Here is a 16,103-nt window from a genome sequence, read left to right as displayed (position 1 = left end):
CGGGGCCAGCGAGCCCCGAGGCTGCTGGCTCAGATACCCACGGGGAGACCTAAAAGGAGAAGAGAAACACAAGTGCATGTCTCGCCGGCCGCTTCCTCAGCAGGCCTCTGCCCGAGCAAAGGGGACAGCCATGTCTTCTTCCTTGAAAATGGTGCTTCTTGAGAGCTTTCCTAATTGTAGCGGCGCTGAGAAAAAGGTAGAGTCACCCCCCGCCAAATCTAGAGATGCTGCAGACAGAGTTAGAAGTCTGCAGCACTTTCGACAGGCGACCTTTGCAAACTTTCTGGTGCTTAAAATAAAACGCCGAGCTTAAAGGCGCTCAGCAGCTCTGACTTAGCCCCGTTGTCCCTTACGGAGAGGAACTACTGTCATGTACTGTGCCTTCCCGCCCTTGACGCTTTTTTTTTTTCCGACTGGCACATTTTAAACTCCCTGACAATCTTTCATTGACTTGTCCTTCTTTGCTGATGTCAGGACTTTGCCACGGAGCTATCTTGTGTCATGGGTGCTCATGATGTCCCCCTCTCCCCTTTTATTTGCCTCCATTCACCTACAGTGCATTTTGCACTGCACGGGACTCCTATGCTAACTGCAAGATACTTCAGAATTTGGTATAGAAACAAATGTTTATGAGGTGTCCCATTTACAAATAGGTATGGTTCAGTGCGTCCTGTGTTGAAAAATTGCTTCCTTGAGCTCCCTTGAGCTCTAAGTGACTTTCTGTATAGAGGCATCTTTCTTACAAAAGAGGTTCAATAGTGGCAAGTTATAAAATGCATGTGCTCTGAAGTTCCTGCTGGAAACTATACAACTCTAGGCTTACCTTCCATGTTCCTTCTGTTATGCCACACACATTGCATCTTGCACAGGCACATTCTTACTGATAAGGATTTTGTCCGATGAAGGCAGACATTAAACAATTGATAACTAGAAGAGGTGACTTTCTGTATAGAGGCATCTTTCTTAGGTTCAAGGTTCAATAGTGGCAAGTTATAAAATGCATGTGCTCTGAACTGGAAACTATACAACTCTAGGCTTACCTTCCATGTTCCTTCTGTTATGCCACACACATTGCATCTTGCACAGGCACATTCTTACTGATAAGGATTTTGTCCGATGAAGGCAGACATTAAACAATTGATAACTAGAAGAGTTTAAAAAAAAAAAAAACACCAACAAAACCACAACCAGTTAACAAAATAGAGGAAAAAAAAACCAAAAACATTTACTAAACTTAGTTTATTCTTCATCTTCTCACAGCACACAGAGACAGACTGACACATGCCCATTGCATGCATCTGTATCTATTGGAAGCAAAAAATACTTAAAAATGCTGGCAGGCACAGCTGAAGATGCACTTAGTTCTTATTCTTTCAGTGTTGGCCTTCATATTAGTCTTTCTCAGACATTATTCATACTCATTCCAAGAGCAGCTTTTGTAATTAAGAAAAAAAGGCCACGGAACAGCTTTAATGAAAGAATCATGAGAAAAAGGGAGCAATTACTATTTTGGTACGGTCTTTAAGGACCTGGCAGCATCTACGTAGATCTTCTTGTACAACTTTACCAGCACATTACATTAATAAATCACTGACTGGTATATCGGGCTTTAACAGTGTTCTTTCTGAACTTATAAATAGTCACAATTTACTTAGTAGTTGCCTGTTTCCTTCAAAATATGTTCCTTTAGATACTTTTAAAATGTCCCCTAAGAGTAGTTGGTTATTGGTTCAGAAGCCGCTTGTTGAGTCTTGGTACCTGTGACACTTAAAATTTAAAAGCAAAAAAAGATTGCGGAGGAGAGGGTAGTGACTAGTCTTAGGTACTTACCATCTTGGTTTCCCAACAGTCTTGAAGCATGGGGGCAGTCAGGTAGAATGCTGTAAACTTGGTTACGCTGGACACATTGCGCTGGAACTGTTGTGTGACCATCTTGAGCTGTTTTCCAGCCATGGCAAAAACACCCTCGGGCACTATTTCCCAGTAGTGGAGGCAGTGGGGTAGGGCCCCTAGGTCCCTGGTTTGATTTTGCTTGGGAGGCACTAACACTAGCATCTTGCCACTTTCCAGGGAAGCAGTATCTTTGATCTCACTTAATCAGTATAATTAATGCATTTATTTTTTCATTTGTAGTTAATATATGATAGTTTTGCCCAGTATTTGGTGGCGGAGAAGGGTTATGACAAAGACTTGCTGACTCTAGCTCCAGACAGCTTAGACTTCTGGTGAGTATGTTGAAAATAATAGAAACTTTCTTCATAACTTCCTTTATGCTGTAACTTTTACAAAGCTTGGAAAACAGCTGCTGTTATTAGGCGCTTGTTGTTATGATTGTCAAGCCCAATAGATAAATCCAAAATTACAGTTTTACGTACTTGTTTGAACAAGTATTTGTCATGAGATACTTCTAACGTGTTATTTTGAAGAGAGAACTGAGCATCTAAGCTTGCTTTGTCTGTGCTTCTAGCTGTCTAGACACAAGCCTTTTAGTCTGACTTACTCTCTTAGTTTATATATCTCCTTTGTCTTCTACCTTCAGTTCGACTGCTAAATCCAGTAACCATCAGAATTCAGTAGTTTTTATCTCGGCAGATGTGTTTTTCTTTGTGTAAGGCAGAATAATCCCAACAGCCTTCTGAGGAACCAAGGAAGGTTGACGTGCCAGGAGGTAGCCCTTGGGTGATGGCACGTCAGGCACAAAGCTGCGATGCAAAAGGCTGAAATGCAAGTTGCTGCTCTGAGCTCAGTGGTCTCTGAGAAGGAGCTTGAACGTGAATCTCTGATCTTCCAACTTTAACAGGTCATTGTCTAGGCCGGGGGGGTGGGAGCTTGAAGGCCAGGTAATCGCTAAATTTTTTAGGAGAAAGACAAAGTTGTGTTGTGTTTGGTTTTTTTTTTTTTAAGTAATGCATGTGTTATTGTGGGAATGGTTTTGATCAGTTGTTTCTACAATTCAGTATTTGACTGGACAGTTTCCAATCAGATTGATTTCAACTTTCATGTGACAAGCAATGTGTCTGTATTTCTCATATTTTGAGGCCTCTGATGGATGAAATCCTTTGTTAAGATCTAGATATCTCAGCCTCAGTCCCTTATTGGAGCTGGGGGTTCATTAACGTGGACCTGCAAGCCCACAGTGCTGGTAGCCAACGTGTCGGTGCTACTCACCCAGGTGTCATTTGTGAAAGGTTGGGGTCTGCTTGCTGCCTTCGTGGCATATCTTCTTTCCTCTGGGTACCTTATAACAGAGGATGAAGATGGCATTACTTTTTCAGTCTCGATTATTCATTGTTATCCTAGCCACTGAACTCTGAATTATTTTTTCATACAACCTAAGTGAATGTAGATTCAATTATCTGTAAGGTACAGATTTACTAGGAGAGTTAGGAACTCTTGTTGGATGTCTGTCCTATGCTGTCAACTCTTCACCTTGTTAGCACTGCCTAGCATGGCAATGCTTCTGCTTCACATGTTCCTTGGATATTCAGTTGCCTCACTTAAAATGATGTTCTGCCCCTCCATCCCTTAATAACTGGTGTTATCAGTCTAGTAATAATAAGTAGGGGAGTTGCCACCAAGAAAAAAATACATTTCTTTAATAGAAGTGGCTTAAATATCACATTTCTTAGTTGTATATGTTTGGACCTTAATCCTTCAACCTTATCTATATGAATAGTCACTGAACTCGCTGAACAATGGAACTGGATTTATTTAGTAGGAATTCACTATGTAAGTGAAATCCAGTCCTCATTGTAGTAATATGTATTTGCATATATAGAGCATTGTTCAAACATGGAAATATTTGAAGGGTTGTGATTTTGCTGCTTTTGTGTAGCATCATTGTATACCTTCTGTAACTGCATTTCACTATTCTGATCTATAACAAGGCATTTGTCTGAAAGCATTAATTGTTTGTTTCTTCCTTAAAATAAAATTATTCTTAGTTGTAAAGGCTTGGTGTTGGATATTGAAGAAGGAAACTTCCTGAAACTTGCAGAAGATGGAACAGTTTTAAGGTAATATTGGCGATTAAATTTATATTGTTAAACAAACACAAAAATTTTATCCTCTTTCTGAAAGCCATCTCTCAGTTTTATTAAATATTTAAAATACCAATTTCAGCATACATTCATTTATTAGATGTAAAAGTTTAAATAATCTTTGGTAACATGGTGCTCAGTTTCTCTTAATGTTACATATGCAGTTTTTTCCTAATATTTCCATGATAGCTGCTAGGAAAGAACATCTCATTTTTAACAAACATCTAAGACTCTGAGAGCATACTGATCTTGAAAGTAAATTCACTTTTTCAGTGGCTACCAATGTACTCTTTGTCCAGTTCTGCTAAGATCCAGGGTAAGGTTTTTCTCTGAATTGTGATTAACCTGACCCTGAGTCAGTGCTAATGACTAATGTTAATGATGAGAGCACTATTATCTTTGTACCATACACATTCAAAATTCTGCAGGCTTACAACATATAGTTTAAATAGCCTGAGGCAAATTAAACACAGAAACCGACACATTTGCTTTCAAAATTCTGGGTTTTTTTTCCTCTTAAAAGCTATATTTTGCCTTCAGTCATCATTTCAGTATATCTTTAGTTCCTCTTTCCCTCTTTTTTTAAACATAGAAGATTTTTATTTTGAATCACAAATCTGAAAAGTAAATATATCTAAAGTATGTCAATCCCAGTCCCATTTCCCCCTTATTTTTTCCCAAAATGAAAATCTGCGTAATTTAGTACTCAAGATAGACTCTACTTTTTTTTTTTCTGATAGCATGTGGGAGAAGGAGCTTGAAGATGCTAGGGAAAATCAGATCTCATTGAAAGAAATGAAGAAATACCCGTGAGTCTCTGCTGTGTATCCTGAAATTCATTTAGTACCATGAATTTCGGAGTACTAAATGCAGAATTCAAGACTGGAGGATATACCACAGTAAAGGGAAGAGCAGTACAGGATTACTTCTTGTAGCATTGCCTGCATTTGCTTCAAAACTGGAGTCTGTGCATTCTTTTGGCGCCCAGTTTGATGGTCAAGCTAGTTGATTTTTAACTCCTAAAAAGACTTGTGCGTACTTCTCTCTTACACAGCTGCTTGCAGGGCTCAATAGTTCTTTTCCGTAGTTCTGCCCTGCGCTCTGTGAACGTTACCAGGCTTCAGAATGATGTATAGGCTTTCTGCACTGTGTTTTATTGTGCAGTGTATATTGATAGTTCAAGTATAGCGAGTGTCCTCACACAATTGAGAACATTCGAGCAATACAGAGTGATTGTGTTAGCAGGTGAGGCACAGTAGCCGTGCCCCAGCCAACCAAACCGCTGTGTAGCAGGGCTTTTATCGAGGACTGTAATGTATATGATAAAAGCTTAGGTCCTGGGAAACTTCTAAGTTATGAAGAGAGTTACTTCTGATCAACTTGCATGCACCTCAGTATTCAGTTGCAATGCATTACTGTGCATGAGGAGTAGTTTGGCTGTTTTCAACCTTTTTCTTTTTCTTTTTTCTTTTTTTTTATATATAAATAACTTAATGCATCAAATAGGGCAAGCCACGGTACAAAGAGCATGACGTCCGAAGAGGTCCTGGAGACATATGGAAGGAGGGAGTGGAAACACTTTAATACAGTCAGTGGAATGGTTTCCCGCTCAGGTAGCTATACCTTAGCATGTCCTCTTCTTTGAAATTGCTCTGGCCCCTTCAGTGCCTCATAGTATTAGTTCTTACTACAAATATGTAAAAATACTTGAGCAGAGAATTACTGGAATAGGTAAATGCTTTGCGGGAGAATTGTTTTTTTGTATTTTCAACTTCTAATACTAGAGTTCAACTTAAATTTTAGTCACTAGTGACAAGACAAATGAGCTGACATTATAGGCATGTTTTGGTTATAGAGATGGGCACATTGTTCCTTGATGAAGTAGACTGAGATTACCAGCCTATCTCACTTAGGACATATTTGGCAAATCTTAAATTTTTCTTAATTGCTGACTCATTACCATCAGTGCTGTTACTGGAGGCCTAGGTGCAGGTGCCAAGAACAGAGCGGATCTGGAAACAAAACTCCTCCTCCTGCAATTGAAGTTTCTTGGTTTTAAGATGGGAGTCACTTTGAAGGCACTGTGGCTAGGTTTGTGTTCTTGCTCTGTGCGTCTTCTCTGTTTTACTTTGATCTTGGCAATTGTGAGTAATACACGTAAAGTGCTCAGTTAGTTGCATTGTCCTATGTAATGAAGAGATTTTCCTTGAGATTTTGCTGACATAAACTTGTTTGTGATGCTTATTCTAAACTGCAGGTAATCATTTGTAACAGGGTAGAAGAGAAAGGTTTCCTTTGGTCTTACACCAAACGTGCCTTTCTTATTCATTGAAAAGTGCACTTGGTCCCTCTTGTGAATGTTAATCGCTGTCTCTTAGGTATATTAAAGAAAGGCACAGACAAGATCATGAATACAAAAAAACCCACTGGTTAAGTCATTTCACTCCTAGGAAAGAGTTGTTGAACATGACCTCAGTCTGGGGGGACATTTGGACCCTCCTGACTTTGTTCTGTTTTGGGGGCTCACATAATAACGTGGGCATGCTTCCCCTTGGGCTAAGGCACTGTCTGCAGCATGTGTGTGCAAAGGACAAGACTACGTGTAAGACCTGTCCAAATGTTTCTGAAACAACTTCTCAAACCCTTTCTTTTTGTTTCCACTGCTAGGGAAATAGATATTTTGGAAGAGTTGAGTGATACTGTCCTGACTCATGGTTCTCTTCCATCTCTTCCACCTTAACTTTTAGAACCTTAAAATGCATTTTTAAAATCTCACTGCCTTGATATAGATTAACAACTTTCAGTTGCCAATTATGAAAATCAAAAGTGGGAATAAAGGCTAACAAAGATTGGGAAGCAGATAATGCTTGTTACCAGTAAAATCCAAATAGGAGCTTATACTATTATTTAAATGTATTTTTTTTAATTTGTGATTAAAGCATACAATAAGGATTTTAAAAAAGTAGAAATTTTCTTTTTTTTTTTTTTTTCCCCAGCGAAATACTATTTGTATGATAATTATTTTGACCTGCCAGGAGCTCTCTTGTGTGCAAGGGCTGTGGACAGCTTAAATCAGGTAAGAACTGGATTGTTTGAAACTAAGTATTGCATTATCTTTCTCTTCCCCCACCACACTTCTTGCATGCATTATTAAATGCGTACAAATAGTGTATTGAACAACATCAAGGTCTTTAGCTTTTTCCTTGTTTGGAATTTTTCATGTTGGACTTAGTGTATTAGAGTTGTCTCCAAAGCTAATTGTGAGCTACATGGCATTTTCAAAATAAATGTACTTCCACAAGAGGGCACAAATAATTAGGATACAAGTAGAAATGCACTGTTTTCTCAACTTTACTCTGTGATATGCAGAATATAGTTCTTAAAATCTCCTTTAATTATACTTGATGATACTTGAATTAAATCTAATGTAAGTCTTCTGAGTAACACGGTTTGCTAATTTGCAAGGTGTTAATGAGTTGAAAGCTTAATTCCATCCTTTTTTAAACTTGTTTTTGTCTTAAATATATTGATCTGTATACACAGATGTACATACACCTCTAGAATAGTATCCTTTTTTTTTCCTCTGCTAAACAGTAAGTTAAATTTTCAAGGTGGAAAATAAAATTGCTTGAACCTTTTTCAGTGCTTTTTAGATAGATGCAATGTCCTAAATCCTACCTTTGAAGTTTGATGCTATTTGATTTGGTTGTGTTAAAGAAGGCTTGAATCTTTAACTTGTGTGCAGCTCGGGGTAGGAGAGGGTTCTTCTCATACAGTAAGTATATTGGTGTCAGAAGAGTACTGATGTAATCTTCTGGCTAAAGGTACCAAAGAGCTGCAGCACTGAAAATTGCAAATACTAAACTTTGTCTGCAGAGTGAAATTCAGAGCTGTGAGATGGGTATCTGGGATCCCTTTGGGTATCAGCTGACTTGATGCTTTAACCTCCACTCCAAAATAGCGTGCTGAGTAGATTGCTGCCTAAGTCTAAGTACTGCATGAAGAGTTAGCTAAGGCTAGCTTATCAGGAACCACTGAGGACAGGTGTGCCATAAGACTTTTAATTTTGTGCCTGATTAATCTCCTTCCTCTACTGTTCACAGCTTGGGAACCTCTCTCAGATGTGACACCTGTATTGTATTACTTCATTTTATATTAATTTAGACTCAGCACAAATCACCTACTTATTGAGAGAGAAAGCATGTTATAGCATGTGTGTAATAAGCTTGCACATTCAGTTACTAGTTTGCAAGCTGGGACACTGATCCTGGATCAGTGCTATCTTCAGCCAGAGAGAACTAAAGCTGTGCTGTTTTTCCAGAGAGCTACCAGAAGTGGGTCATGCACCCTCTTTATCAGCTAGCAGCTCTTGAATATTTTACTGGATGTTGGCCTGGTTTCAACAGGAGGGCCATAGTAATTCCCTGGGATGTTACCATCAACCAGATGAGAAAGATGCAAAGCAGGAGGTGGTAGGCCTCTCCAGCAGGCCTCATGACTGCAACATGCTGCATCCTAAGGGTTAGAAACCATCACGTTTTTTTCCTCCACATTTCTGAAAGGAAGTAGAGGCTTCTGTTTCCTGTTCTGGGAGCCTGTTCAGTAAGGGCTATTTTCTTATCATTTCCAGAAAACATTCTAGGATCAGGAACGCTTCCTACTGGAAACAGATGGGAGAACTGCTAGGTTTGGATTCAAAATGGGTTTAGGCATGAGTTGGTTGCTGGGCTGCTCTACGCTGTTAAGAATCAATATGGTTTTGCAGTGTCCGGAGCCAGAACTCATGTATTTTTCAGACAAAGCAGAGGAGCTTCTTAGTGTTTTGGATCTTCACATTGAAGCTCTACACAAAATACTTCTTTGTCTGATACTTCAGCTAATGAAATCACATTTGATAATCACTGCCAAAATCTTGGTGGACTGCATGGGTGTGCACACGGTTTTCTCTCTGCTTTCTGGGAATTGGTCTGTTTTCTTGCATGTGTCACATGCAATGGCTGTAGATTTGCAAGGAATTAGTTTGAGTTATTTTAGTCTTCTCTGAGGTCAAATGTTTTGAAGGAAGCGTACCCACTTTTAAACTAGTATCCATCTGTCTTCAAAACAGCACTCTGAGGAACTGTTAGCTCATTGCACTGATTTTTTTAAAAAGAAACAAAAAAAACAAAACCCCAAACTAAGGAGCAAGTCAGCCACGTGGAATATGAGCAGAGCGGACAGTTGAATCTGTCTGTCCCAAGGTTAGTGCTAGCATAGGCTAGTGCCATCGCCACTAGACGGATAGGTGCTCCCCAGCATCTCCTGAACATGGCTTTGAATAATGACCTTGGTTAGCAGCTAACTGAAGTTTGACGTATATGAAAGCTTTTTTCTCCGTTAGTCCTTTTATGTATTTCTGCAGCAGCTTGCTATAGGAATGGATTAAAAAAAAAAAAAACATTAAAAGCCACAGCATTGTATCTTTCCTGCTCTTAACCTGTAGAGCTGGTGGGTGATAAGCAGACTGTGCACAACTGACAAGCACTATGGCAAAAGGCCTTGTTTGTGTGACTTGCTGGTTGTGAAATTAAGGGCAGACCGTGCTTCTGGAAGCCTCCATGGCAGATTAGGCCTGAAATAGCAGTTTACTTCAGCACATATAAACTACATGTTTTTGGCTGGTGATGTTAAGGGGGTTTTTTTTTCAGTTTCTGAATGTTTCCCTCTCTAGAAATTGCTTTATGCTTACAAAATCGGTCATTATTCAGGTACCAGTGCAGTGGTCAGGACACAGAAGGCAATGCCATGAAATCTGTTAACAGTTGCATTGAAATTTATCCTCGTGTAGGTGTGGAAAGCCTGTAACAACACCGCATGATATTTTCCACAGTGTACAAACTCAAAGAGACTATACCACCTGCTTTGCTGCTGCCCAGTACCTCGTAACTCTGGGCACCTCTTACAGGCTCTGTAGCTAATCCTCTGCTCTGTAATATTGGCTAGCTGCATAACTGCATCCATGTTTAATTCAGCGCTCCTAAAATTTGTGGAGTTTGAGAGCGCTGTGGGGCTCAGCTGGTTGAGAAGCTTTTCCTCTCCCTTGGTGAGATGTTGAAAGGGCGGTTGAGGTCAGCTGGAGCTCTTCTGTGCCTGGCCGACTTTCTAGGAACAGTGAGAGACACCTCACAAGCACAGATCACCTTCCTCTGCCCTTCTGCCAGAGCTGGGGTTTGGCAGTCTTCAGGGTACGGTGTAACGCAGTGCTGCTCAGCCTGGCCTCTGGATGAGTATTTCATGTGGTGTTTGGGGTGGAGTTGTTGGCAGAAAGGCATTACCTCTAAATTATAGGAAAGGGTTTTGCCAGTTCTGAGGGTGGAAGGTGATAAGAGTACCAGGCTGTAGATAATGTCAACCTGCTAATTAAGTACAGTATTTGCAGTTCTAAGCACTTCTTTTTCCCAAATGTCAGTGGGATGGCTCATTCAGTAAGTTGCTGTTCTGTCTAATGACTCCTTTTGCTGTAATGTTTTAGAGTTCCTCCTTTCCCCTTCTTCCCCCCACACCACCATATCCTTCTGAAGTAGGGAGACGACTTGTCTGCAGTTACCCAAGGTTCACAGTCAAGCTGGGTACTGAGTCCTGATCTCCTGAATCCTACTGTCTGAAACTGTTTTACTCCATTTTCAAAATACTTTTGTTTATTAATGGCATTCCTGTCACTGTTTCAATATGAAAGCTCGAAATAGCTGATACTTGATGTAATGACTACGTTCCTTTTGACACTTACAGCATGATGGTCAGAAAAAATATGACTTCTGGAAGGACATGGTGGCTGCTATCCAGCACAATTATAAAATATCAGCTTTTAAAGGTAAGTGGGTTCACTGCAAACTTACTAGCTGAAAATATTACATGTGCTAGCCAGAACAAATGTACTTGTACATTTGCAAGTACACCGTAGGTTACTCAACACAGCTTTTACTTTTCAAGCTTACAAATAGTTGTACAGTAGACACATGTTTATCCTGAAATAGAATGTCTCTTTCATTACTATTTCTATTTAGTTTAGCTGGAACTGTTTTGCTATTTTTAACACCACTTGTGATGTGCTACTTCACTGAATTTAGAGGAAAAATGGTTTCTTCCCATGATTGGTATGGTAATGTGGACACCCTTGAACTGTATTTTGATGCTATTCCTTGTGGTGTTGTACTCCTAAATAAAATCAGAAATGATTGGACAAAAAAATTAAAGTAGTAACTAATATTTGATAATTTTCTTTAGCACTCTAGTTTGGATTAGAATTCCTCATGTAGTATTGACACAATGGTGAGGAGATTGTTTTCCTATTTTTGAAACCTTTTTAAAAACTGTTATTTTGTTATAAATTTACTAGAAATTGCAGAGGAATTTTTTAATAATAGCCTTCCTCCACCCAAAGCCAACCTTATAATACTGTAATATAAGTTAGAGTTGGAAAACATCTTGGATAGCCTTCCACTAGAAATACTTTTCCTCCTTCACAGACTTAATTTCTGAGTTTCTATTAGGCATATAAAATAATAAGTTCAGAATAAAGCTTAATCATCTTGCATGTGCTCACAATTCATTGAAATTATTTTTAACTGCGGGGGGGTGTTGTAAAAAGATTATATGCAGATCAGTTCAGAATTCTGTATAATTTTGCTGCTAGTATTTTCTGATAGAACTACCTGTGTTAATGCAACATTCATTAGGCACAGGTGTAGTTTGGACCTTCTTAAAACTTACCTTTTGTTCACCAGAGCTGTACTACTTTCTGTATTCCTTTCAAACAAAATTGTCTCAGAGAGGTTCCAAACAAAAGGGAAGTTGATATCGGGATGCATATTGCAAAAGACAACGAGATATTCCTAAAATGTTTTTGTTGTTGCTAATGTGTTTCCATTGGAGCTCTAGAGTGTGATTGGTAGTTAAGAATTCCTCTAGGAACTCATTCATACATGAAATAAATATATCCTTTGTTTTCTGCTGATATTAAACCAATCCTAATCAACTGTAACTATTTTTTTAGCATTTTTTGTTAATTCTTTTTTCAAATCGCGGAAGCTCTTTGTTTTAAAAGGTGTGGATCATGCAGTGTTTGGTGAAAAGAATAATTTTAAAAAGTGTTCTTTGGAAATTAATTAGATAAAACAGAAGTTAAAGTCTGATCTTTGAAATCAGAAATAATAGCTTCATTTTATTTCTGTGAGTGTCTACTTGTGTGTACATGTGTACATTTATGCATATACCTACCTATCTGGTACCTATTTGTGTATGTAAGCATGGAATCAGCATACAAACAGATGTGTGATATGACTTAATCCTTTCTAACTGCTATCAGAATTGGTACTTAATTTAATACACCTGAATCTCTTATAAAAGTCACGAGGCACGTGCACAGCAGTGTTAAATATAAGAAAACGTAGTAACTGATAGGCATGAGTTATTTTGGATAAAGCTCTGGAAAATCAGAAGTAAAACAATGCAGATTGTATACACTACTTAAATATTTTAATATATGAAAGTACTATTCTCTGTCATGCATCACTTTGAAAGGCTTCATAGTGGTCTTATTTTCCTTTTAATAATGCGGTCCAGTGGATAAAGCACTGAATAGGGAGTCGGAAGAACCAGAGAATTTCTTCCTGTATCACTTACCTGTGATATTCCCATGGTGTATCTCTTTTTGCTTCAGGTCCCTCTGTGAAATGAGAATAACGGTACTAATCTTCTGTCAGGAGTTTGTGCCAGAGACTTTTTTTTTTTCCCCCTCAGCTGCAAGCTTAACATAGCTTCCTGAGGAAACTCCTAAACCTGGCTCCAGCCCAACGTCTACATACCAGGAAGCCCCACTCTCTTTCTTAGCCCAGAGCCTAGCTTGAAAACCACAGCCTCTTGACTTAACTCCATGCCCTCGGTGCCTTGTAGAGGGTTTAACCCTTCAGAGAAAAGCAGTGCTCATTAACAGTTAGTCAAGGTAAAATTTCTAAAGCAAACTTATTAAGTGGTCAGTTGAGGAGACGCAAAGTTCCCAAGTTGAAATGCCGTCTTAGTAGTGCCATTGTCAGTGACGGAGCAGAACGACTGACCACTTTATTTTTTGAAATCCGTGTTTGCAAGTCACTTTGGTTTGTTGTCAGTATGCCCTTGTTTCTCTATGCCCCTTCTTTTTCACACAATTTCTTTGATCATAATCAGGTGTCTGGTGGATTTTGCTTTTCATTGTCTTAGCTATAGTAATTGCCTTAGATAATTGCCCTATGATATTTTTTTTGGATGGCTTTTTCAGATAGCCATGATTGTCCTGGTTCAGCTTAATGAAGGGTATTGACCCACTCTTTTACTTGTAAAGAAGTGAAGAACTGAGGCTTGCAGAGGGAGAGTAAGAGGGTTCCAAAATAGTCTTGTGTTATTGAGATCTTCCTTTCTGAAGAATAACTCAAAAATTTGGAGGAATCTATTAAACAATACTGTCGGAAAAGCATGATGTCAGATAGCAATGAACACAGATATTCGTATTTTCAAAATGGTCATTTCTTGCCTAATAATACCTGCAAGAATGCCCTCTGTAATTGATATCCAAGTTGAATATTAAATTACTTGAGTAATCCTTTTTGTAAATCTTTAACTTATCACTGGAATATTTTGCAGCTTTAAGGTGATTAACATTAGTTTGTATGTGTTTCACTTGGTTTATATTCTTTATATTCTATATAAAAAAGTAAAGAGCAGTTTTAAAATAAATGGCATGTGGCAATGTATTTTACACTGTAGAAATACGTGGACAAAGGTCCACAACACATTATGGAAATAAAGTTTGATCTTTAGAGGAGTTAATAAGTGCTTGAAGTACTGTATAACTATTTCCACATGAAAAATTTCAGATTTTGTGATTTTTGGACAGAAAAATCAATAGTTTTTGTAGAAGGAAGTTGCCTGATATAACTTCTTAAAGCAGAATTTTGTAAAATGTCTTCTCTTAAAGGCTGCTTTCTCTCTGTCTTCCATGATTGTCTTTCCCTATCATTTCCCTGACACTTCTGAAAACTGTAGCAGCTGTGGTTATATAGTGAAAATGATATATTTGTAATATTTTCAATCAGCTCATAAGCTTATTTTTCATTTTGGAAGTAAAAAGATCATGCCTAACATGGCAGCAGAGACTTCATAAATTGCCCATGAAAAGGCTTGATGGGATCTGCTCTCAGGTTTCAAGGATGCATCTGAGAAATTTGGCACTGACCATCTTTTACAAAAAGGAAAATTATTAGAGAAAGAAAGTGCTAGACTTAAAACCTGTTTTTTAGTAACTTGCATATTGGCTTTTATGTGATTGATCAGTATTTTGAAGTGGCATGCTGATGTATGGGAAGTGTTACTTTGGGCAGGAAAACTTTGGATCTTTCTAAACTACTCCATTCTCTCCCCAAAAACGCATGCACACACACAGAGGTTTTTGATTGCAAGTTATGTTATTACCCTGTTGTCTTGGCAGAAGATAGTGGATCTAGATGTTTGCGATATGTGCATTATATCCTTTATATGTAACTTCAAATGCAACAAACAAAAAGCAAAGATGCTTTTCTGGCCAAAAGATTTTCCTCCAAAAATTTTGCAAAACATTAGAAATTCCTAATGTTGAGGTAGTCCAGTGATGAGAGATCATTATTTGTCTTAATTGTGAAAATGGCAACAAAGATAGAAGCAAACAAATTTGTTGCACTTCTCTGCTGGGCTTTCCAGCGAAATACAGAAGGGATTATTTGGGTGCTTCATGTGTCTGAACACTTAAGAACTACTGAAATTTGTCTTGGAAATCTTTTTGAAGCCTTTGGAAGTGAGTTTTGTACTATTACAGGCTCTTATGTTTTCATTTTAATCTAATATTGAATTTTCTTTCCTCTAATGCCCATGATCCAGAAAAGATGTGGTTTTTGGAAGAGCTTTATCTTTAGGTAGGTTGCTGATCTTCATGTGGAGAAAATATTAAAAAACAAATTTAAAAATCTTACAGACCTTCTCAAGGTTCCCTCTAAACTGAGAATCCAAAGCTAAAATCAAGGTAGAAGTTGTGCTTGTGCCACAATTTGGTGTGTAATCTCTAGCTTTTCAGTGTTAAGAGATGCTTTCTTAATGGCTTAATGTCTGAACAGTTATGAAAAGCCTTCAAAAAGGCGGGCCTGAGGTACTAAGCTGTAGACTTATTTCAAGTCCTATGTGTTCATTTGAGGAACAAAGACATTAAAGGACAAAACCTGATTTAAAGTGGATGGACAATAAGAATTGGTGAACCATGCTTTTAAGAATACTGTCTAGGCCTAGTTTCTTGTGGAGAGACTAGTTAATTGGAATCACAGGACAGTAATGTACTGCTGAGCACCAAGCATCTCCAACAATTTTAAACATGTGCTTTGGCATACATTTCGGATGTAAAGCAATTAACCAGAAACTTTACAACTACTGAGCAGTATTTTCCAGCTCCAGTACCCAGTCCCTCTATTTGTTTCTGAAACAAAAGTGCCAGATTGGTTGAATGTATTGGCAGCAGCACATGCTATGTTTAAATACTGGAAAGTGCTGTTGAACTAATGTGAGTGACTGCATAGGAAAACATTTTTAGTGCAAAAAAGAGATAATTCTTAGGAGATCCGTAATTAGTATTTGGCCTAAAACAGGAAGGTAGAATAGTGGGAATAGACAATTCTGACTCAAGTGTCTTGAGTTTTATTTTGGCTTGAAAGAAAAGTATCACAGGATTGCTACTTATTAATTGTGTTACTGTCCACTGTATTATTTCCATACATTTGTGTGTAATGTTTATAATAGTAGTACCAATTTGCTTGCCTAGGTCTACTTGGCTGCTAAAATAAGCAGATCTCGCATTACACTCTCTACTTAAGCACTTATTTTACCAAAGTATAGCCTAAGCCACAGACTTCCTTATCCAGCAGCACTTCAAAGAGGAGAAAAAACAATTCTGCAGAGTTACCTTCTTGGTAGTTCTTTACTGTTTCCAAAACATTGTATAGTTTTGCTAAGGATGGATCAACCTAAAGGTGT

General features: G+C 38.3%; 1 protein-coding gene across 1 annotated transcript in view; it reads left to right on the top strand.

Annotated features, from left to right (window-relative positions):
* The window catches only part of NT5DC1 (5'-nucleotidase domain containing 1), a 162,012-nt gene that overhangs the window by 5,398 nt on the left and 140,511 nt on the right, over positions 1-16,103 (top strand). Inside the window, exons 2-6 of the mRNA XM_009289193.1 lie at positions 2,134-2,225; positions 3,945-4,016; positions 5,547-5,653; positions 7,037-7,116; positions 10,809-10,890. Of these exons, the coding sequence (XP_009287468.1) occupies positions 2,134-2,225; positions 3,945-4,016; positions 5,547-5,653; positions 7,037-7,116; positions 10,809-10,890 (433 nt within the window). The remainder of the gene's footprint in view (positions 1-2,133; positions 2,226-3,944; positions 4,017-5,546; positions 5,654-7,036; positions 7,117-10,808; positions 10,891-16,103) is intronic.

Source organism: Aptenodytes forsteri, unplaced genomic scaffold, assembly GCF_000699145.1.
Source record: "Aptenodytes forsteri isolate BGI_AS27 unplaced genomic scaffold, ASM69914v1 Scaffold217, whole genome shotgun sequence".
NCBI classification, from domain to species: Eukaryota; Metazoa; Chordata; class Aves; order Sphenisciformes; family Spheniscidae; genus Aptenodytes; species Aptenodytes forsteri.
The sequence above is the reverse complement of the archived record's forward strand: the minus strand, read 5'-3'. Positions and strand labels throughout refer to the sequence as shown.